The sequence below is a fragment of the Apodemus sylvaticus genome, chromosome 7, assembly GCF_947179515.1.
Source record: "Apodemus sylvaticus chromosome 7, mApoSyl1.1, whole genome shotgun sequence".
Lineage (NCBI taxonomy): Eukaryota > Metazoa > Chordata > Mammalia > Rodentia > Muridae > Apodemus > Apodemus sylvaticus.
In genome coordinates this window covers 5248132-5272549 of record NC_067478.1, presented here as the reverse complement: position 1 = coordinate 5272549, position 24418 = coordinate 5248132, and the positions used below count along the sequence as shown (strand labels likewise).

General features: G+C 49.2%; 1 protein-coding gene across 2 annotated transcripts in view; it reads left to right on the top strand.

Moving 5' to 3' along the window:
* Itga9 (integrin subunit alpha 9) overlaps positions 1–24418 on the top strand; it is a 292483-nt gene that overhangs the window by 260629 nt on the left and 7436 nt on the right. For both annotated transcript variants that reach the window (XM_052187013.1, XM_052187014.1), the window contains exons 25-27: positions 663–782; positions 6170–6271; positions 17828–17947. In XM_052187013.1, the coding sequence (XP_052042973.1) occupies positions 663–782; positions 6170–6271; positions 17828–17947 (342 nt within the window). The remainder of the gene's footprint in view (positions 1–662; positions 783–6169; positions 6272–17827; positions 17948–24418) is intronic.

The following is a 24418-nucleotide window of genomic DNA, read 5'->3' as shown; positions in this document are numbered from 1 at the left end:
GCCAAGGCATGGACCCAGAATCAGCTGTAGCTGGAAAGTCTTCTTGTTTAAAAACTGATAAAAGTACATCGGGATATCTAAATGTTCCTTTTGGAGAAGGATTGATTCTTGTGAAATTCGACTTTTTGATAGGATTAACAGCATAACCACAGTGTGTCCAAACACTGGCGACCAGAGCCCTATGAGGCCAGAAATCCTTCTACTGCTCTCTGCTGGTGACAGACCATAATTACATCTTATTTAGTTTTGAGGGGGAGGAGATGTTATTGTTCTTTTTAAAGCTATTGCTTATAGCGGTACAATTTATATATTAAATAACAGTAACTGAATTGTATGGTATAGTTTTAAACAGGAGAAATCATGGAAATAGTTCCGGTTACACAATCCCTCCCCCTATACCATATTTGTTTAAAAATCAGTTTTTTCTAAATCAGTTGATGGGACAGGTGTATTCAGTGACTAGACACACCTAATTGCTATTTTGGAGGTGGGGTGGGATCCTGGGCCCCAGACCAGCTGGGCAGGAGATCTGATGTCAGCCACTCCTCAGGCCCCACCTCTTCCTCTTGATTTTGCCTCAGTCAACATAACAGGCGCTCTGCTCTATAGATGGCTTTGGATGGTCTCTGTCTCGTAATTCCATCTGGGAATTTTCTCCTCAGGACTGTGAAAAGCCAGGGAGCTTCTGCCTAACATTGCACTGCAACCTCAGCGCTCTGCCTAAAGAGGAGAGCCGCACCATCGACCTGTACATGCTACTGAACACAGAGATACTGAAGAAGGTGAGTCCCCGGCCTGCGCTCTCAGGGGTTACCCAGAACCCCTGGCATCTGTTCCCCACGACCCTTGGGCCTCTCCTTATCAAACTTTCCCAGCATGTACCACCAGCGATTGGTCCACCAGACGCTGCCAAGAAACAGTATCAGACACTCAGTGTTCACACTTAATCCAAGGACTGGCGGTGTCACCTCGAGTGTCCTAGCATCCTTACCAGCTTCCCGAGTTCTCATCTGCCCATGCGCGCTGTCGGTCTTTAATTTTCCTTGGGCTAATCTTTGGGCGCGGTGCCGCAGCTGCACGCCTTCAGTTCCAGGCAGCGGTAGACGGATCTCTCAGTTTGAGGCCAGCCAGGCCCGGTCTCTCAAAAAAGCCAATTACCTCCTTGGGTTTATAAAACCTCAGAGTCTTAGCGGGGTGGAACCTGAGATGTCACTGGCAAGTTTACAAATCCTACTGATTTGGGCACCATGTTTTGTCCTGGCTCTGATCAAAGGTCAGCCAGCCTTTTCTGACAAGGGCTAGCAAGAACCGTTTTAGGCTTTATGGGCCAGAATCTTGCATGTTCAGCCTTTTGACCTTGTGACATGCTGTGGTCACCTGTGACAGGCTTGAGTTGGATGCTCATCAACTTACAAAACAACACACAATAAACAAACTCACACTGCTTTAAATAAGTTGATTTTGTATTGGGCTATCCGTGTTCATAGCTACCCTGGAGTACGTGTGTCATACGGCACAGACACACATGCTTATTTAGTCATTTGCAACAGTTTCACTAGGCCAGCAGCCATAGACAATGTTCAAACACAGGGCATGGCTCTGTTCCTAATAAAACTTTATTTACAGAAACAAGCAGAGGGCCAGATCTCACCCATGAAGCCTAGTTTGCCTGATCACTTGTTCAAATGATCCCTCAAAGAAATTGGACTTGTGAACCACAGATCACTTTGCTACTGTGAGTTTATCAAATAGGGTTCCAGATCTCTCAGTCAGCAAGCAAATCGGTGGCCCCTAATAAAGGTTTACTCTGGTTTAAGATAAGAGCTTGCTGGTAGGAGAGGCTCCATGCCACGGAATGCTATAGAAATAGTTGGATTTGAAGGAAAAAGATTACATGTGTTAGGCTTGGAGTTCTTTTTAGTTTTATTTGAAAAGACTAAGCATGCAAGCTGTGTATAAAGCCATCTGGGCCGTCCACAGGTGAGAAGCATCAGAGCTGTCACATGGTCAGCTTCTAATTAGACCCAGCAGCGATGAGGCAGCTTTGTTTCCCCTCTATAGCTGTTTCAGTCTCCACACACTGGAGAGCTGGACACCACTGGGATCCCTAGTTTGGAAACTAGTTTGGGGAAGTCGGGCTCACACTCCGGCCTCCCCTGGTCAGTGTCGGCAGGGGCCAGGTGTGAGCTAGGCTGCCATCTCCCTCCCAGGGGCCCCTCCCTGGTGTGGTTCCCTAAGAGTCCACACACTTTCTCAACAGTTCGTCACTGTAGCCAGTGCTGCTGACAGTCCATTTCCCATGAATGTGCTCATCACTGGCCCCAGAGGGAGAGCACTGAAGGGTGAGGGCCACTGCGCCATCTCTTTGCCCTCATCCATGGCTACTGTTTGCTTCAGTCATGGGGTGAGGGAGTGTCCCCCCTCCCCCACCCTCCCCCCTTCCTTCTCCCCTTCCCCCTCCTCCTCTTCCTCCTCTCTCTCTCTCTCTCTCCCTCTCTCTCTCTCTCTCTCTCTCTCTCTCTCTCTCTCTCTCTCTCTCTCTCTCTCTCTCTTGTCCAGTGGTGACTCTTAACCAAGGACTCCATCCCAGAAACTCTGTTCCTACTGGTCAGGCAAACCAATGGATCCCCAGGCAAGAGAGGTGACAGCTCTGGGTTGTCATACAGCAGAAACTTCCGCAGAGAGTGAGCCTTGAGCCTGAAGCACTGCCAGGCCTGGACCCCAGCACAAGGCCTTTGGGGAGTCGAGCAGAGTGCTCCAGGGCCGCTGAGTCTCCCTGCGGACTTGGGTTAACAGAGTCCTTGTGGCTGGCCTCAGCCTAGGGCTGTTTATTTTCCTTTGACCTCAAGGTCTGGCTCCAGACAAGGGAATCTGAGGTTTGATTGTTTTAACCTCCCTAGTTTTCATTTGAAATGTTGGGTCTATTTTTTTTTAATCTTCAGAGGATAGAATTTCTGTGGAAGTGTCCCTAAGGCCTCTTTCACAGCCACCAGGGGCCTGCTCTATGCCAGCCCTTCATCTGCTTGGCCTCTGACCTAACCGTTATTGTCACTGTGAATATCTATGGTGGTGACACTGATGATTTATAATAAAATACAGTATCAGGGGACAGCTCTACAGCTCAGTGGGTAAAGGGGCTTCCTGCCAAGCCTGACTACCTTTCTCCATCCCCACAATCCCCATGATGGAAGGAGAAAAGAGACCAATCAAGGTCATCTACTGATCTCTCATATAGGCTATGGCCTGTACACGACCCCTAATATTCCCACACTAAGTTAATTAATTAAGTATAAAATCAATAGATGGTCCGAGGATACCAGAAACTAAAATTTACAAAATTATTAAATTGCTGGAAGATTTTTATGAAGCAGAAATATTCTTTTGAGTGACAATTCTCCCAGAAGCATTATAAAAGTATTTTTCTATTAAGGGAGAGAGTGGTTTTAAAAAAGGGAAAAAGAAAAGGAAGGAAGGAAGGAAGGAAGGAAGGAAGGAAGGAAGGAAGGAAGGAAGGAAGGAAGGAAGATGGGGAAGATGGAGAGATGACTCAGCAGTTAAGAGCACTGACTGCTCTTCCAGAAGACCAGAGTTCAATTCCCAGCAACCACATGGTGGCTCACACCTGCCTGTAATTCCAAATCCAGGGGATCTGACACCCTCTTCTGGCCTCTGCAGGCATCTGCACTCATGTGCACATAGCCCCCACACACAAATAGCAGACACACAGAACTACACATAACTAACATTAATTTTTTTAATAACAAAGTTCAATTTGACCAATGCATATATAGTTCTCAAGGTCAAGTAGGCCTCACACACAGGAGCCCAGCACTCCCATGGCCATCTCGAAATACCCCATTGAATCTCATTAATATGGACAACTGATAGATGTTTATGAAACTCTTAAGCCGTTTTTAGCCAGGTTTTTGTTGGTTTTGGTTTTTTGTTTTGTTTTGTTTTTTGAGAATAATTTGTATACAACTTCTACATAAAGTACACTGTCAATGGTCCTCTTGTTCTGCCCCAGGGTGATCTCTGTGGCTTCCTGGGTTTTGAGCAAAGGGTCCCCTTAGAACTTATGTCTATAACAATGTTTCTCAACCTGTGAAGCACAGCCCCTTTGGGGATCAAACAACCCTTTCACAGGAATTGCCTAAAAACCATCTGCATGTCAGATATTTACATTACAACTCATAACTGTAGCAAAAGTATATAATTAGTAACAGAAATAAATCCTATGGCTGAGGTCACCACAGCATGAGGAACTCTGCCTCACAGGGTTGCCCCATTAGGAAGGGTGAGGACCACTGGGTTACACAGAGAGGCCTTTTGATGTTTCCTTGCACACTAGGCCAGTATAGGTCAAAGCTGGCCACTGACTGTGAGATCTGTCTTAGTCCATTTTCTGTATCACTGGGAGCATGGGACCAGGTAACATATAAATGACAGAAGTGACCGGGTACCGTATAAATGACAGGCGCATGGGACCAGGTAACGTATAAATGACAGAAGTGCCTTGACTTCCCCAGACTTGGGCCTGGAGCCCCGAGAAGCGCAAGGACCTGGCGCACGGAATTAGCCTTGAGTTACATGGTAACACAACAGGTCTCTCCTCTTCTTAGAATATTGCCACCACAGCTTTGTGTGACAAACTTTTCCTAAGACACACACACACCTATGAAAGAAAATACACAACAAACGGAAATAATGATTGGGCCAAAGTCCAACCTGGTGAAGCAATAAATATTTGTTGTGGTTCCCATAGGAATATAGATGTGTGGCCACTTAGAGGAGCCAAGATGGCTCCAAACAGCCACTGCATCACTGAATAGCCCATCTCCACACCCCCACACACCCTCACTCCATCACCCCTTATCCCTTCACCCCCTTATAGGGGACAACCCAGACTCTGTACCCCTGCGCTCTGAGAATTCCTCTCTGCAACTCATCTGGTCGGAGCCCTTCCCTCAGCAGCTGATCACTCCTTTCCTAAATCTGGGGGACAGGGGTGGGAGGATACCAGAATCTTTCTAGTTTCACTTTCCCAGACTCCTGGCCTCTCCTTTACCTCCTGTGTCACCTAAGCCATCTGCCCCCTCTTGGAAGAGAAGCTTTCAATCCCAGGAAACTGCCCTAAGACACGCGGACACGTCATCCTTCCTGGGCCTAATCCGACTGGCTACCAGAGGCCTCCCGTTGAATCAGTCCCACCGCACATGTCTTTAGGGATTAAATTTGTAACACCAGAGCACTAGAGATGTGTACAAACCACACTGGCTTCCTGGAGTGACAGCGGAACTCAGGTGAAAACACTAGAGACAGTGGCTGGCAGAGCCCAGCCGTCCCTCAGGGCCAGCGAGGACATGCCGCAGTCATCAGCAGCCCCCATCTGACCTGGGACACTGGCCTTTCCTAATTTTGCCAACCCACATCTTTTTCCAAATTCTTTCTCCATCTGTACTTTGGAGCCATGCATGTTCATGTTATCTGGATGGCGGCTTTGAAACGGAGCCCACAGCAAGGCTCTCGACTGCTTCTGCCAACAGCCCCCTCCTGAGGCTCAGAGGTCCCCCTCTTTGCTCCTTAGACATGATTTATAAACTAGATGTTTGTCTCCCCCACCCTACCCCAGTCTGTCACCGTGCCCTCAGATACCTTCTTTACATGTTCAGCCCTAAGACAACTTCATTCAAGAGCAAAGAAAGAGTTAAGAATAACTAAGCTTTCATGGGTTTGAGGGCTGTGGTATGGGCAGGAAGATGGCTAGAAAATGGGAATCAGATGCCTTCTGGGAATGCCAGGCTGGGATTTGTTACACACAATTAAACAGCTTTATTTATCTTCCACTCTTCGTGAATATGTCAGTGTCCACCTCCAGCTATCTAGCCCTTGCCACTCAAAAACCACAGCACACGGCCTTGCACGTGTTGGTTCCCGGAAGACGCAATGGGAACTCTGCGTCCTCCTCCGTCCAAAGGAATTCTCAGGAGAAGGCAGCAGCGCGTGCCCTGTGGGTCCCAGGGATGGGAAAGCTGCTGGCTCAGTGATAAACGGTGTATGGAATCTTCACGGAACCCTGAGAGTTCAGTTCTGCATAGTCTCCTCACGGTGCATCATCCCCAGTGTCATTTGAAAGCATCTCGTGGTGAACTGTGTCCTCCTTCCACAGGACAGCTCCTCTGTCATCCAGTTCATGGCTCGAGCCAAGGTGAAGGTGGAACCTGCCCTGAGAGTGGTGGAGATAGCTAACGGGAACCCGGAAGAGACGCTGGTGAGTCGGCTGCCCTGGGGCAGCTCTCCTCAGAGAACGGGGACCTGGAACTGGGATCTGAGAGGAAAGACTGTCTAAGCCAAGATGAAGGGTTTGTGGTAGACCCAAAGCCATGGCTTCCAGGGCCCCCTGGAAGGCCTCATGGCTCTGTCGTTGCTGCGTTAACATTGTTCTTAAGATTTCGCTGGTATTTGAAAGTTTCTTGCAGTGATTGGCCAAAGGAAAAACTGTCTGGCAGTCTCCTCAACAGGGCTTAGATGTCTACTCTGAGGCCGAGGCTATTTTTATCTCTCTTGAGCCCTTCCCTGAAAAATCTCTTGGGCTCTCTCCTGCCTGTGTTGTTTCATGAATAAACACTGGGGTGGGGTGGGGTGGGGTGAGCGTGGGAGGGGCTTAAGAAACAACTGCTTGGTTGTCTTAAAGAGGCCGTGTCAAGTTGCCAGGACCTAGAACCTTCTCTCTCACTGTCTTCCTCTTCCCTTGTCCTCTTTGAAATCGGCAGGCTTCAGAGTGGGCGGGCAGTCAGCCCCATGGCTTGGCTGTCCAATGAGAGAGAGACTGGACAGAAAGGCCTCGTGATTCTGCTTTTCCCCCCACTTGTCCTGGGGAGAGAGGGATCATCCACTGTTTGACGCCCTCCCGGAGTTCAGTCCCAGGAGTGTAGACAGGGAAGTCAGCCAATGAACTGCTCTGCTGAGGAGAGATTTGTGTGCCCTGCTGCCCTTTCCTGACCCCTCCGCCCGTGCGTTTGACCTTCTCTCCAGGGAGGCACGCTTGCCCTCTCATTGATTCTGCGTTGCTTTGACCAACTTATGAAGTGAATTCAAGAAGAATTACGTACTTACACAGAAAAGGGCTGTTAACTTTTGTTCTAGCTGCAGCAGAGACCCGCCACTTCATCCTTCTGGGATGTGAGAGGCTGGAATAGGGTTCAGTCAGTAACGTGCTTACCGTACCAAGATGATGGGTTTGAGTTCCAGGCCCCAGCACTCACGTGAGAAGCCAGACGTGGCAGTCCAAGCCTGTCACCCTAGCTCTGCGGAAGTGTGGAGAGGCAGATGGATCCCAGGGACTGCCTGAGCAGGCGGTCCAGCCAAAGCAGTGAGCCCCAGGTCCAATGACATGGCAACCCCGTTCCTGCTGTCAGTAAATGACTTGAGAACATCAGCCAGTCTCGGCTGACAGTGTTCGTGACGGGTCCCACGGTTGGTGCAGGGACGGGTGTCCACCCTGACCGCGCTTCACATGGAGAAATTGCCCAGAATGAAACTCAAGGCCTCCATACTCAATTTTTCTAGCAGGTCAAACATGTGGGGCTGGCTCGTTGCTCTCATCTGCATTCCGGCAGAGGGACACGGAGCGGGCTCGGCCTTTCACCTGGAAAGGAAGAGAAGGGCGGCCTTCGTTCACTGTCGTGACTCGGGTTAAAGGGCACTACAGGATGAAACATACCTAACCCAGAGGTTTTGGATGTTCTGATAAACATGGTATCAACACCGAAACACCAATAGAAATGCTTAACAGTGCACCGCAGATGAGGCCGCTTGTGCGGGTGGAGAGAAAGCGCTGTGGGCGTGGCCGCACCTGGGATCCAGGGAGGCCTGCGGAGCTCTGTGTTCTGGGCTCCAAGTCATTGACTCTTCAGTTTTGAGAGCTGTGGTGATATTTTCCCCCACTAAATCTTGGCCAGAAGCTGTCGGGTTTTTATCTTGTTTTGTTTTGTTTTTTCATGCTCCCAAAGGAGGGCACAAGGAGAATCCCCAAAGAGGGAAGGCTCCTCCCACCACCCCTTCCCCACCCTCTAGCCCCTCCCATGTCGAGAATCCCCAAAGAGACCTGCAGAAGGCTCCTCCCATCCCTGCCTTTTTGTTCCAGGAACCAAAGATTCATTTCTGCAGTGTGTTGTTCTCAGCTTTCCTAGTAGGGGAAAAATCTTCTCTGAGTAGAAAGACTTCTAGTTTTAAGAACAAGTCCATTCCAACCACTGCTCCCCACACCCCCTCATGATTCTTCCGAGTGCCTGGCTCCCATCAACCTTCCGTCTGAAGGGGGATTTCCACAGAAGCTGGGCAGCCAACTTAAATCAGGTGAAATTTCACAGCCTCGCAGATTAGGCATCAACTTGTTGTGGCCTTGAAGCGATGAGGAGGTCTGTGTCTGGTGTCCAACAGGGCGTGGTGAGGAGGGAAGCGGTTGGGTTTTTAACCATAAATAGCATACGGTGGTGAATTAGGGCAGCCGGACACTTTGCCCCATGCCTTTCCTCTCCTACACCCCCCACACACACACACACCAGCCCCGGCTTGAACCCCAAGCGTGGCCTCAAAGGTGTTAGCCAACTCATCTACCCTGAGGTCCATCCTCAGCCCACGTGACTTTCATTTTTTTTATGTCAGGATGCAAGTGATGCTTTGCAGAACATTTGTCAGTAACTAGAAATAGGGAGTCGATTGTTTGAGGACAGATGTGTTCCTTAAGGTATCCACCAGAGATAGTTGCTCCCAGTTGCTCTTCTATTGCTGTTATAAGACATTGCACCCAAGGCAACTCATAAAAGAGTTTCTTTGTGGCTTACAGTGCCAGAGGTTGAGTCCCTGAGCGTCATGGCAGGGAGGTAGGCAGCGGATAGGTGGGTGTGGCGCTGGAGCGGCAGATCACAGATCCTCTCACAAACATGAGGCAGAGAATAGCATAGACTTTTGAAACCTCAAAGCCCACCCCCATCCCCTGTGACAGATCTCCTCCAACAAGGCCACACCCTCTAATCCTTTTAAGCAGTTTCAACAACTGGGGACCAAGAATTCACATATATCAGGGAGCCATTCTCATTCAGACCTGCACACTTACCAGGAGAATGCAAGATCACCATCAACGGTGTTTATGGGGTTTCATGTGATCTCAGACCTAAGACCTTAGTGAGGTCTAGAAGGTCACAGGGTCAAAGGTGTTGACTTTCATATTCAACCTAATCGAATTTACTACTAAGAGTGAGTTGGGGTAGGAGAGAAAAGGGGAAGGAAGTCCACACAAATTTTGACGTAGTTAAGTGCGTCCTGGGAAGCTGTTTTCTATCAGGACAGAGGAGTTCACCTCAGAGGGCTACGTGAGTGAGCATCCCTTATTCACAGTGTTACTCTCCACAGTTTGTTCCTAGTCAACCCCAGTCTGAAATACTAATAGAAAATTCCAGAAACAATCCACAGGCAGCATTATACAATACCATTATAATCTTCTACCATATGAGTGGTTATTATTGCTAGCCTCTTATTGTTAGACATTAAACTCTATTACGGCTGTGTAGTTAGTATTGGTGAGATATATCACTAGCCACAAGGATCCACGATGGTCTTAAAAAATATTTTCTCTGGGAAGAGCTAGATCACAGAAGGAAAATAGAAATATACTCCAGAGACATCTAACCCCGTTTGTGGCCAGGAAAAGGCACCAAAAGATCACGGGGAGTAGAGAGATTCCCTGCCCTGTGAATTGACTACCAAAGTCAACAGCCAAGACAAAAACTTATCATGTACTCTGGGCTGCTGGTTAGTTTTTTGTCAGCTCAACACACGCTAGAGTCACCTGGGGGAACCTCAATTGGGAAAATGCATCTATTGGACTGGCCTTTGGGCAAGCCTGTGGGGCACTGCTTTTTGATTGATGATTGATGTGGAAGAGTCTGTCCCATCCTGGGCAGTGCTACCCCTGAGGAGCTGGGTACTACAAGAAAACAGTCTGAGCAAGTCATAGGCGCATACCTTCATGCTCCCCGCTTCAGTGCCTGCCTTGAGGAAGCTCTGACTGTAAGAGGTAAGAGGAAATAAATCTTTCCCAACCCGAGTTGCTCTTGGATGCTGTTCTACCATCAATAGAAACCAAACTAAGACATACCCCCACGTTTTTTGAAGATTTATTATTTTTAATATTGTATATATGTGTGTATTATACACACACAGGGCGACCAGAGGCATTGGGTCCCCTAGAGCTGAGTTTACAGTCAGTTTTGAACTGTCCAGTATGGCTGCCAGAACCAAACTTGGGTCTTCTGCAGGAGCAGTACAGGCCCTTCTCTGCTAGGCTCTCTCTCCAGCCCCAACCACCTCCATATTTTTAAGGAAAATAGACAACAAAGGAGGTCGGAGACTCCCTCGATGGAAACTTAAGAGATTAGAGAACTGTTAGTCATTGGGGCATCACCCCAAACTCCCTTCCTCTGCATCAGAGGCTGCTATGAATTCTCACTTGTCTTGGCGCCAGCATAAATGGGCAGGACATTGGATGAATGCATCAGGGTATGTGTGCCAGACAGCCTCCTCAAGGTCAGCAGCAGAAACCTACCCTTTGCTGCTTTGGAGAAGCAGAGTGGGCTAGACTTCCATGTGTCTGGGAGTTTGTGGAATTGCCTGGAGAACTAGACCAAGGGGTGAGAGGAGTCAGGAAACCTAATGATCCAAGGCTGTGCTGAGTCCTGCCACAGAAGAACTCATTCCCTGGACTCTGGGGCCAGCCTCCGAGTCCGCATCACCTCTGGTTCTGGAGCCAGGCACTGGGGACCAGGTAACCGGTGCTATCAGTGGCAGGGAGACAAGAGCCTATCTTTCCCTATGACTCACGCAGCAAATAGTTCTGCAGCATGGGAAGAAGGAGATCCCAGACTGGGCCACTGATGGTGACAGCTGTCCCTGTCCGAGTGCTTCAGGAGCCATGACAGGCAGTGGCAAGCCATCTAAGCTTGCATCTGAGCAAGAGTCACAGTTCAAATGCTTGGAGGACGTGTTGGTGGGAGCTTCCAGCACAGCCAACTCTCCTGAGGAGAGGCATGAGAGCCCTGTCCTAAGATGACGGGTGAGCTTGCCTATGCACTGTTCCCGTCCAAGAACTAATGTGAGCTGGGCGTGGGGATTCATACCTGTAGTTCCAACACTTTGGAGGCAGAAGCAAGAGGATCTTGACTCGGAGGCCAGCCTTGGCCATAGAGCCTGTCTAAAAACAAAGCAAAAGAATGTGCTGGGGTGAGCCGTGCTTCCTGGATGGCGTGATAGGAATATATTCGGAGCCCTTGTCTTCTACTACAGAGCCTTGGGTCCCTCCTCCATGTGGGGATACAGAACATCGATGCATAGAAGTCCCTACAAAATCCACGGCTCCCTTCACCATGTGAGAACCACCAAGCCCTTTCTCCCAGGAAAGGAGTCTGTGATACTTGGGAGAAAATAATTGATTTGCCCAAGATCTCACACTGGGTGGGCCAAGGGTGGCATCTGGGCCGCAGGACTCACAGCCTGATGGTCCCTTCTCTCTGCCTTGTAACCACTCAGTGGTGTGTTGGAGACGTGCCAAGCCACTCTGAATGAATGAGCTGAGACAAAAGCAAAGACGCTCGGATGAAAAGGAAGTAATTGGCTTATTTCAAGTTATTTGTTTAAACTCTGAAGTATCACCGCAGTCCAGCCAACTCCTGTCCTCTGGACCCTGATCTCCTCTTCTGAACTGGGTTTTCCCTCCTCAGGCTAGGTCAGACCCCAGGAGGAAGCCTCCTTCCCACATCCTGTGTGCTCCCCCAAGTAAGCTTTGCCAAGTCAGGATAGTACATTCCAAGTACATGTGCTTTGAACCCCTCCTTCCAGAAGGTCAGTCCTGGGCTTCTGGCTTTTTCCTTCATGCCTTCTCTTGGGAATCAGAAACTCCCAAATTGACATCCTAACTCTGGAGATGCTAAGTTCCTGGCCTCCGTTCCCTTGTCTTTAACAGGGCAAGGCTGCTTTCTTTTTCCCTGGAGTTGTTGGAAGGCTTCAATACCACCAGCAAGAAGTGTCTAGAAAGGTTTGGAGAGATCAGATCAGAGGTTAAGAGCAGTAATCACCTTTGCAGAGGGTCTGAGTTCAATTTCTAGCCCCCACATTAGGTGGCTTACACCCTCCTGTGACTCCAGCTCCAAGAGCTGTGATGCCCTCTGCTGGCCTCCTCAGTCACCTGCATGCACGTTACACAGACAAGGGGACACACCTGCTTACACATATATTTTTTTTAATTGTAAAGAAGCTTCTAGAAGAATGACTGGCATATGGTGACTTCTCAGTGCCCTGTCCCTTCCCACTGCTCCTAGCACTGACCCAACCAAAGATAACAAACCAGAATATCTCAGCCAAAGGGGGACCATCTACTAACACAGTCCCACTATCCATCCATAGCTTTGCTATCACAAATCAGAGGTAGATGATTATAGTTAGAGATGCCCTCTATAGTGGAAGCTTTTCTACCTTGAACCTCAAGTTATGTTGTAATGTATGGTGTCATCGCCACCTTGCTGGTACCATCAGCTGGTACGTGGTTCTCCCTCTTTACCCACCACCCCGTGGGAGAACTGAGTTCTGTCCATCAGTCACTGAGAAAACTCAAAGTGCAGTTTGCCAAATACACAAGCTATATTTCCCAATAGTTCCATTTAGTCCCTTGGTGAATACATCTGAGGGCTTACTAAGGGCTATGTGCCGTGGTGGGCACTGGGGGACAGAGGGAGAGAGGAGGCGGACATAGTCATCCCATCCACCCTGGCGCCGATGGCCGGGCAAGAATGAATATCAGCCAACAAAGGAACTGACAGGGGTGTTGTTTCCAGCTGAGCCCTCCCCAACAGAGTGACCTTTCTCAGATTGGGGTTTAAAGCTTGGGCGCTGGAGAGGAATGAACTTGCCAGTCATGAGGAAGCTAGCAGGGAGAGAGCTGTGCGAAGACCAGGTATAGCACGGTTAAGCCAGCAAAGACAGAAGACAAGATTGAGCCAAAGAAGCAGGGCGCTCCATCCCTGCTCTGAAACAACGGCTTCCGGTCATGGTCATAAGTAGCATTTAATGGTAACGTTAACAGACAGAACCCATATCTGCATAGAAATGAGCTTTAGTTGAATCAGGAGTGGGATATCTGGGCCTCCCCAGAGTTCTTGGTCCCCAAGGAAACCCCACAGTCATGGAGGATAATATTTTAAATGAGCAAGATGTCCAATGTACCACAGACTTTCATTGGCCACTCATTATACCCCTTAAGATTCCTAGAGCCCCATCTGAATAGATACAGATGTATACACATATGCACACACACATGTACACATATGCACACACATGTACTCATATGCATACACATCTACTATTGTAGATAGACTGGTCTTTCTAAGCAGCCAGCGAGAATCAGTCAGGGTGATACACAGCTGACCCCCTCTCTTAGAAGCAACCTGTGCCTGTGGTGGCTTTGGGCACACACCACATTCAGATTTAGTGGTCAGTTAATTGCAGAACTCTCCCCTTGTGGCCTGGTGTCTACCCAGAGCCACAAATAGGCAGTCAGGAGGAGAGTTAAGATTGAAGGGTGGGGCTCAGTGGTATAGTCCTTCCCTTGCATGCCCTGTACCCTTGGTTCGATTACCCAGCTGAGAGTGGGAAGAGTTTACCTTCTGAGGGCCTCTGGGTAGCGACGGGCCCTTGTCCCTTAAAAACATCTTGTCCCTTCAGAGATATCTGGGAGGCTGCTCTGTAATTTATGTGTGATTGTCACAGAGGATGAAAGTGATTTCTATCTGACCAAAAATATCACCCCAAAGTACATCATCCTATGGAGTATTGGCCAGCGGAGTCTGGTTTCCTCAACAGATTTCAGCACACATAGACACGTTAAGCCCACTTTAACCTCCTGCTGATTCCATAAACGGTTGGTGTCCTCATCTTATACTCACTATATATTTGTTCAAGGTTTGTGTTTTTAATTAGTTAAAATATTGTGCATTTGGATAGAGGTGGCTCGGTGGTTAAGAGCACTGGCTTCTCTTTGAAGGGAACTGGGTTCGATTCCCCGCAACCACATGGAAGCTCACAGCCACCTATAATTCCAGTTCCAGGGAATGCCCTCTCTGCTCTTCAAAGGCACCCAGAATATGATACCAGATATACATGCAGGTAAAATGCCTATATGCTAAAAATAAATGAATAAAAATTCAAAGCTGTGCATCAACCCAGACGTGGTAGTTTATACTTATGATCCCAGCACTTAGGAGAGTGACACAGGTGGACTGCTGTTAGCTATATAGTAAGTCCAGACCAGCCTTGGCTATGGAATAAGACCCAATCTCAAAAAATAAATATATACCTGTATACATACAAGTTCACACAGTACACATAGATACATAAATGCACACACGTGCAGGCAGCTATAATTTGTAGAATAGTTTTTGTTTTTGTTGGGTTCTGTTTGTTTCTTTCTGGTTTTTTAAGACAGGGTTTCCCTAGCTTTCCTGGAACTTGCTCTATAGACAAGGTTGGCCTCGCTCTCCAGAGCTCAGCCTGTCTCTGCCTCCCGAGTGTGGGAGTAAAGGCGAGGAAAAGCACTTCCAGATGGCTTTCCATTTTTAGTAGCTTGTGATGTTCTGTTTTGTGGTTAGCCATTAAGTAGTTAATGTTAAGATCTAAGTGACAGACGCCATAAAGTCGTACATGCAACGGATCTCTCATGGGAGGTTTACCGGGGACAGGGTGAGGGTGGAGGGGAAAAGAGGAGGGAGTGGCCTTTTATAAGGGGGTGTGGCGCATGAGCAGGGGACGATGTGTAACTCCTGGTGACAGTGGGGTTGTGTTGCATCTTGACAGCTAGTGATGATGTCTGCTGTTACTGAGTCCCTGCGGGCAGGTAGTGGAGACACCTGGTTACCAACAGTTAACCTGTGGCCCTTTCCTTAGACGATTACAATAGTCCTGATTCTGTATTTGTGTGAATACAGATGCAGTAAGCATCTTCCACTTCGTTTTAAAAATCTTTAATTGCATTTTATTTCTTTTGTGTGCCTGTGTGTGTGTGTGTGTGTGTGTGTGTGTGCGCGCACGCGGGCGCGTGCACATGTGTTGGGCACACACATTGCACATGTGTGCATGTGTGGATGGAAGAAGACAACTTTTTTTTTTCTTTTTTGGTTTTTCAAAACAGGGTTTCCCTGTATAGCCCTGGCTGTCCTGGAACTCACTCTGTAGACCAGGCTGGCCTCCAACTCAAAAATCCTCTGCTTCTGCCTCCCAAGTGCTGGGATTAAAGGCGTGCGCCACCACCGCCCCAGCAAAGACAACTTTTGGAGCTCTGTTTCTTCCTTCTACCATGTGGACCCCAGGAACTGAACTAAGGATGTCAGCCCAACATCTCCAAGCATAAAACTTCTTCTATAGTTTGTATTTCCTGCCTTTGATCATGTTTTCAAGTACAGAACTGACAGATCAAACAGTGTGAATGTATTTAAGACAAGCAGTTATGAAGTCTGTCACACAACCAGGACGGAAGGGCATTTCAGGTAGCAAAACCCAAGAGACAGAGACCTCAGGAGATGAGAATAAGTAGCTGCAATGTGAATACACACGTGACCTGGGGGGGCTGCGAAGGAAGCGCAGCAGCCCTGAATTAGATGCTCCCAGTTGACAGAGTGAGGGGCTGGCACAGTGCCACACGCGTGCAAAGGCTGGGCCTGGTCTGGGGCGGTGACAGGTGTGGAAACAGGAGGGAGGGGAAGATGCTTAGAGAGGCGTGAGAGGCTTGGTCTGGGCCCCTGTCCCTGATGGTCAGTGTGTCGCCACACTATGTGTTCCATGTGCTCTCTGTCTGTATGCATGTCGCCACACTATGTGCTCCGTGTGTCCCCTTCTTGTTTTCCCCTGAGTGGTCAGTATGTCACCATACTACGTGCTCCCCCTCCTGTTTTCGTTTATGCAGTTTTTTATCATTTGTTTTTAATCTATGCCATGACTTTCTCAGCACACTGCATGATGCTCAGGTCACTCACAGATGAATTTATTACAGTCAGGATATAAGAAACAGATCTGCCAAGGCCTAGCGCTCACATCCAAGAGGACCAAGGACATCTCTGAGAAAAAAAAGCAAAGACACAAAGTGCCATTCCAGGGACATGACAGGGCATTCGCACGAAATTCGCCAGACTAAACTGTAGTGTCTGCTCTCATCTCTGTATCCACAACACCAGACCTCCAACGTGGCTTTGCCAAGAGGACTCAGTTCAGTGTCCCGGGCCTTACTGCTAACCCCACGCTGAGTTCAGAGCTGGCTCAGGACTCTTGTCTGCCAGAAAGTTTGGCTGACTTTTGCCTGAACCTCTAGGCAGGGCTTGAAGCACTCCTGATCCACAGGTCTGAAAAACCAAGCTCAGAGAAACCAACTACCTGGCTGCTGACTGCACCACCCCATCCCCCAAGGCGCCTGCTAGGTTTCCTAGGCCATTTTCTCTAGCTTGTCCCCATGTTGGAAGAGCTTTTTCTGCTCCACTGAAGTTCCCTTAAGACAAGTTCTGGATTTGGGATTATGCATGTGAAACCATAGAGCCCGACCATCTCATGGATAACTATTAATTCCACCCCAGCACACATCTCTCAGCGCCCCTCCCTCGCTCTGGAAGTAGAGACAAGGAACTAAAAATTAACCAGACTGGCTTTTACTTTGTAAGAAGGAGGCGCAGTGACACTGGGATTCTGTAAAACCACTCTCCCTTCTGGCCCATGGGACTGGAAGTGAGCCAAGGGGCGCACTCAGTGTGAGCTACAGAATCGGAAGGGGCCATTTTCCTGCAAGAGGGTAGAAGACCCTGACGTGTTGGCCGGTTCTATGACGTAATAATCTTCCCACTCTAATCCGTTTCGCACTGTCGTCATGACGTCTCTAGAGCTAGGAAGAGACGCACGCTTGACTCTTGAGAGCCGACCTAGGACAGCTCTATGACACCAGTGAATGTCCTTCAAAGTTGGGGACCAGGCCTGCAGGGCTGGCTGGAGAGACAGCTCAGCAGTCAAGAGCTGTTCTTAAAGAGAACCCAAGTGCTCACCTGAGGCGGCTCACAGTCATTTGTAACTCCAGCCCCAGGGAGTCTGACATCCCCTTCTAGTCTGTGAGGGCATCTGCATGCATGTGACATATACACACATGGATACACACCTACATATAAATAAAAATAAACAAGTGTGCCTCAGTGAGGTAAGACCTCTTAGTTATCCTGTGAAGCAACATCATGACCATAGCAACTCTTAATAAGGAAAACATTTCATTGGGCTGCAGAAGGAGTTAAGAATCCTACTGTCTTGAGCCACAGGCAGCAGGGAGTGAACTGCCACATCCGGTATTAGATGCAAAGCCTGGCCCCAATGTTCACTTCCTCACACAAGGCCACACCCACTCATACAAGGCCACACCCCTCCCACAGGCCACACCTTCTGGGGGCCATTTTCTTTCAAATCCCCATAGCCTCCTTAGTGAATTCCTTTCAACATTTTCCACACAGTCGTGAGCCCTGTGACAGTGGCTTAATCCAAATAATTGCACACTAAGTGACATATTGAGTCGTCACTGCTTGAGAAAACTGAGTTCTTTCTTTCAGGCCCTAATGTGAGATAGAAGATTGTCGTCTAATTCCTGACTTTCGCCGCCATACTCTTGTTCTGTTCGTGATCTTTGAAGTCGGGGTCGTTATCGTTACAGCCCTTTCCAGACATGAACCTCGGTTTGACTCTCGCCTTTGTGGTCTCCTAGGTGGTCTTCGAGGCCTTGCACAATCTGGAGCCCCGCGGCTACGTTGTGGGGTGGATCATCGCCATCAGTTTGCTGGTGGGGATCCTCATTTTTCTGCTGCTGGCTGTGCTGCTGTGGAAGGTAAGTCTGGGGACCTTAAGTGCCGGCTGATTTCCCACTCGGGACACCAGGTCTCAGGGCTCCCCAGGGCTGGGGAGATGGTTCCCGGCACAGTGCAGGGGCAAGGGAGATCAGCAGCCCCTTCAGGCAGAAAATGGAATCCTGCCTCCTCTTGGACCACCTTAGAGAGAGAGAAGGGTCCTCAATCGCCTCTCTTCCATCCTCAGAGAATTAAACCCATCCCGACACAGTCCCTGCCGCCATTGCTTCTCAGGAGATCACTTGAGTTCCCATGAGATGATTGCTCCCGCATGGGAAGCAATTTCACAATGGTGGTCCAGTGCTTTTCTGAGCATCCATCGTGGTGACTATAGTTGAAGACTGTGTCTTTGGCCTGGAGGGGAATGAGAGAGTTTAAGTACTGTGGATTTTTAGGTGGGCGTTTATTAAGAGACAAGCAGAGCCTGACCCACAGAGGTAAGGAAGCACACACAGGGCCGAGACAGCTGGCTTTCACCTCACTTTGAGTTATCTTATAGGCACCAGTGAATACCTAGTGTTGTTTGGCAAAGCAGGTTTTAAATGCCTATTACAGGAACAACCTATGACTAATATACACACATCCAACACACACATGCACAGACACATATACACACCACATAGACACACAGGTACACACATATGCACACACACAAATGCATATGCATACATACACAAACATGCACCCACACACAGACTAACACACACACATAGGCAAGCATACACACACACACACACACATAACCCACAAATCCCGTTAGTCTTCATATTACAGTTGGATGACTTAAATCCAAATACTCAATTTCTTTGGGATTACAAGACAGTATACATGCATTGATCAAATATGATAAATATTTGATCATAAAGAAAAAGTGTCACCTGGGGCTACATCTTGGAAAGAGCTGTGGTGGGCATGGCCTGTTTCTCTGCATGCACAGATGTGAGGGAGGCTTTCTCATGAGTCAGCTTTGCTAGTTAAATTATCCACACACATACCCAGTGTGTGTTCAGATGAAGTGCTGCCAAAGTGAGTCACAGGTTCACTTCCTGTCTGTGTACATTCACACATTCACCACGTGTGCCGTGACCCACATGTGTGGATCAGAGGGACACCGTTCAGGTGTCAGCCCTCTCCTGCCATGACAGCTACAGAACACCCACTGGCAGACTTGCCTCCGAATCCACCCACCTACCTGCCTCCTTCTTGGTGGTTCTGTTGCTGTTTTGCTTTTTGATTTATTTTTATTTCAGGTGCATTGGTGTTTTGCCATCATGTATATCTGTGTAAGGGTTTTAGATCTAGAACTGGAGTTACAGACAGCTGTGAGCTGCCATGTCGGTGCTGGGAATTGAACCCAGATCCTCTGGTAGAGCAGTCAGTGCTCTTAACTGCTGAGCCATCTCCCCAGCCCTTCACCCTTGTTTTTGAGACATGGCTTCTCTTTGGCCTGGAGCAGACACATGAGGCTAAAGTGACTGGCCAGGGAGCAGTGGGAGTCTGCCGGTCTCTGCCTACGCAGCGGTGTTGTACACAGGGCCGGCGTGCTTGGCGGCTTCTCACACGCGCTCTGCAGATCAGAACTCAGCCCTTCATGCTTGCCCAGGAGGTACTTCACCATCTGAGCCGCCCATGAGGGTTCAAAGCTCGTCTGGAAAACTGTGTGTCTGTATAACAAATGTAACGTAGCGTCTGTAAACAGTCAAGCGCTCCAGGAGAACTGTGTGTTTAGCATACTTCTCTCAGGGTGACGTCAGCTCCACTGCTCTAAGCCCGGTGGTACTTTACTTGAAAGAGAGTCTGGAGATTGAAAGAAATACGTGGCACGAACTAGGTAGAAATATGTCCGTCTTCCATTCCCGCACATGTCAGATGTCCCTATGCTGTCTGGCAGCCTGTTGTTCCCTGGCGGCAATCCTATAAACCTCTCCCCCATGTTGTTAGGAGTCCGTTTCCAGACACATCCTAATGACAGTGCATCCGCTGTAGTCTGAAGTCCCCTAGCCATAGAATCAGTATTGTCCCTAGCCAAACACAACTTGTAACAATGCCAGTGTGATTGACCTTAAAGCCAGAAAGCTGAACAAATCCCCCCCTGTGCCCTTCGAGCAGAACCCTAGGAAGGAGGAGGGAGGCACAGGGGGGAGGGGGGGAGGCCGGGGAGTGTAGTTCACATTGTAAGCTGCCCCCTGAACTGCTGCCCCAAGTCACGGCAAGGTTAGCAAAGTGTGCATTTTCCTATTTGCCATCAGCACATATTTCCTCTTTTTTGAATCCTCCAATTTGCCATTTGGTTACCCTCCATGGCCAGATAGACTCTTAACTCTCCCGTCTCTCCAGCAACTTCCCGCTGAGAGGGCCTCTGGGTAGAGAACAAGGCTCAGGGTTAGAAAAGGCCCTGGTGGGTTAGGGGGTGGGACATCGCCTTCCTGTGGGCTTTTGGAATGAGAAGAAGGCGCTCTTGCCCCAGCCTCGGCCCAGACAGAGCAGGGAGTGCTGCGGCCACTCCCATTCCACTACAAGGACTGCAGGACCTCCTGAGGGCCGCCCCCCTCAGCTTGCCACCCAGGGAACATCATATTACCTGTGCTCTCCTGCCTCTTGACAGGGTTTCTCTTTATAGCCCCAGATGTCCTGGAACTCACTCTATAGACCAGGCTGGCCTCAAACTCGGAAACCTACCTGCCTCTGCCTCCCAAGTGCTGGGATTAAAGGTGTGCGCCACCACTGCCCGGTTGCTCTCCTGACTCTTAATGCCTGCCTTCCAGTGTAGCTTTGCTTTGAGAGTGTGGTGTCAGACCACGATCCAGGAGAGGAACCACACACAGGCTGCAGGTCATAGCCTCTTTTCTAAAGGAGGGAACTGAAGGGCATCCTTGTCTGTACCCCATGGTGGGCCCATTATTCTTCTTTGAAGGGCAAGAGAGAGGATACACATACTTCTTCTCTGCTTTAAAATATTATTGCATAGAACTTAGCACTGTCATCAGGGTTATGAGTCCAGTGCCAGGCGGTGAGGGTCCAGGGTGGGCTCGGGTGTGGTGGATTGTGTATGCTTGTGCCTTGTTGGTACTTGGATCAGAGTGAACGCAGACAGAACGTGTGCTGCTCTCTGCTGCCTAGCAGAGCTGACTGACCGCTCCTTCTTGATCTCCACGGCCAGGGCTCCCTTCCTGCCCTGGCGTTTCCTAGAAGCTCTTGTTTGAGATGAGACACAGGCGTTGGGTGACTGTTGATAACTGTGGGTTGGGGGCACCCTCGTTATCAGGACTTTCGTCTTTTTCTAAGTCCATGATGGCATACGATGCCTACCTCCTGGAATCCTGTCAGTGGATAGACCTCAGGGTTTTGGCCACCGGAGTGGAGTTTTAGTGTTAAAATGAACCGCTGGTCTCCTTCAGATACCTCTGCAGTGGTCCCAGCTGGTTCTAGCTGGCCTTTTCCTGGAGGTTTCCAGCCTTTGGCTTTGCCAACTGGTTTCCTTTGTGTGCTAACTTGGTGGCCTTTGTGTAAAGCTTTCTGGACCTGGCTCTCCACAGCTCCCCTGCCTCAAGGGAACTCTTCACAGCTGAGCTGTTATTTCAATACAAACTCGGGTTTGCTCTGAGTTCTCAGAAGGTGAGGCGTGCACACACACACACACACACACATGCTCAGGTATACACTAGGGCACACATATGCTCATGTATATGCTCAGGCACACACACATATGCATACACACACACACATACTCAGGCACACACACATGCCTACACATTAAATTAATTTAAAAAAATAAAAGTATGGCTGATAAGATGGCTCAGCTGCGGGGTGGGGGTGGGGGGAGTGCTCGCTGCCAAACCAGATAGCCTAAGTTTGATCCCTGGAGCCTACGGGGTAGAAGAAGAGACCTGACTTCCCCAAGTTGTCCCCTGATCTCCGTATGTGCACTGCTACATGCACGTGTGCACACATGGGAACACAAAAATTCATTATAATTTTTAAAACTCTCGGTATAGCCTTCATGTGACAGGGTTGTCCACTGTCGGGCATGGCTATAAAGTAGTCTGACTCTTACACAAAGACAGACTGCGAAGTCACGAAAAGAATCTTGGTTAAAGACTAAGCAATGCATCTCAAGGAAGTTAGAAAGGGCAGTTGAAATGATGGGTTTTTTTTATAAGACCCACATTCCCTAGAATATTGGGCTGCAGACATTTTTGTCAACTCTGAATCCTATTACCTATCACCTAAAAATAATGCATTATGGGTATCGGGTAGCAGTTTAATATCACACCGATGGCACCGTGCGGGGGAAGCCAGCTGAAATCTGGCGTAAGTCCAGTCCGACATCTGGCCTGTCTGACCTCACCAGTTTGGACTGACTACCATACTCCATATGTAATCCCTTCCCCTCCCCTCCAGGGAAGCCACTGGCTGGCACCTGCCACCCAGCTGGCCAGGAAACACACAATAGGTAGATGGCCAGAGGTCAGGTCCTCTTCCTGTATGGAAACCTCTATTTCCTTCTATTATTTTTTAATCTTGTAAAATATTTACTTTGTGGAGAGCTGGGGGAGGGCCTGTTGGCGCGACGACAGCTTGCAGGAATGGGTCCTCTCCTCTCTACCATTGGGTCCTAGAGACTGAACTCAGGTCGCCAGGCTTAGTGGCCAGCTCTCCGCCCAATGGAACATCCAGGACACTCTGAGTCCCCACCCAGAGTGCCTCTGGGCGCCATTGCCTGTGGCCGATCATCTGTGTCTTATACACGAGTGGGAAGCCAGCCTTGCCCGGGCATTCAGATACCATGCAGGCCTGTGTATCTACAGGCCTCACACTCACAGGTGGCCAGGGTCTTCATTGACAGGTAGCATTGGGTCCCTGCTAGGCGGCATGCTTCGAGTAACTGGGCAGAGGCAAACGCAGACCTCATACTCTCTTAAAACCCTGTGAGAAAGGTACTTTAGTGGCAGAGAGGAACAAATATGATTTGGCCTTGTTCAATGGCCCCTGGCCCTGGTGACATGTGTCCTGGAGGGTCCTTTCTTTCTGAACTAGAAGCCCCTCAGGGTCCCACAAATCCCTTCTCCATGATGCTAAGCCCCAGTCCTTGCCCTTGGGCTCAGCCCACCCAGTCTCCCCCTCTCCCCCTGCCATTACTGTTCCCCAGAACCTTCCTAAAGGCCCTGCTCATGGCCCAGAGTCTCTCACGCTTGGCGGCCAGAGAACCTGGCTTCACCCCAAGCTAAGCAGAGCCCTGAAATGGATCCTAATCAACCTCCTCAGAGCCGAGCCGTCCATCCGTGGACACTGGGAACCGTAATTTAAACTTGATGTGCGAGGATTACAGTAGCCTGCCAAACCACTGTGCAGGAGGAAGACTTTGAAACATGAAACTCTTTCAAGGGAGCAAATCCAAAAGCATTCCCTCCCGCCTGCTCCAGCTCCAGGCGGGCCGGGTTGGAAGACACCTCAACCCGGTCCCTCTTCCTAGAGGCCTGTTTGAGGGAAGGTTGAATTGTTCAAAGACACAAGAGCATGGGCTAGCATGTCGGAGAAACACCTTCAGCTCAGTATGCCAGCCTGAGCTAAGCAGAGAGAGAGATACCTGGGCATTTTCCCTTTAGGAGATAGATGCTCCCCTGCCCTCCCTCCCCCTTCCCCTTTCCTGTTTGCAGTTTGCCAGGCACCCAGGCCACACCCCTTCAGTGACAGAGCTCACCACCACCACCACCACCACCACCACCCCACCACCCCACTCCATCCTCAGCCAAGGACCACCCCCTTTTCTTTTCTGACTGATACTTTTTCAAGACCAGATGATTTGAAACAGTGCACCATTGTTTCACCAGGAGGACCCAGTCCCTACCGGTTAAGTGACAAAGAGGCAGAGTGCAGAAAAGGGTTGGCTGCCCATCCACCCCCCCCCCCCAAGAAAAAGAGCTACTCAGTGGCCTCCATCAGCCAGAGCCCGGTATTCTCAGGCTTTCTTAGAGAGCATGGTTTTTATTGGAGAACATGACTTGTAACTCAAAAAAAAAAAGGGGGGGGTAGCACTGGACATCTGCAGAGTGGCACAGAGAATATAATGTGTAAGGTTTGGCAACCACTCCAGAGGCCACTGGGGTCACCAACTTGTCTCCAAACCAGACTTCTCAAAAGAGTGTATAGACATGTGCACATACACACACACATACACATACACACACACACACACTCACTCCCACCCCAACCCCATTAAAAATCATGTGCCTGAAATGTGTGGAGGGACTAGTTTATATTTGGAGATAAATACTGGTCTGATACTGCGTCCTCAACATCTCGAGATGGAGACGTGCTATATAAACAGTCAAGTAACTGAGAGGCCCAGAAACACAAGGTCCAGAGCTCATCCAAAGGAAAGGCGTGCCCAAGGTCCTTAGTATGGCCACAGGCCAGTACACAGATGAGCACCCCAAAGAGACTAGATGCCC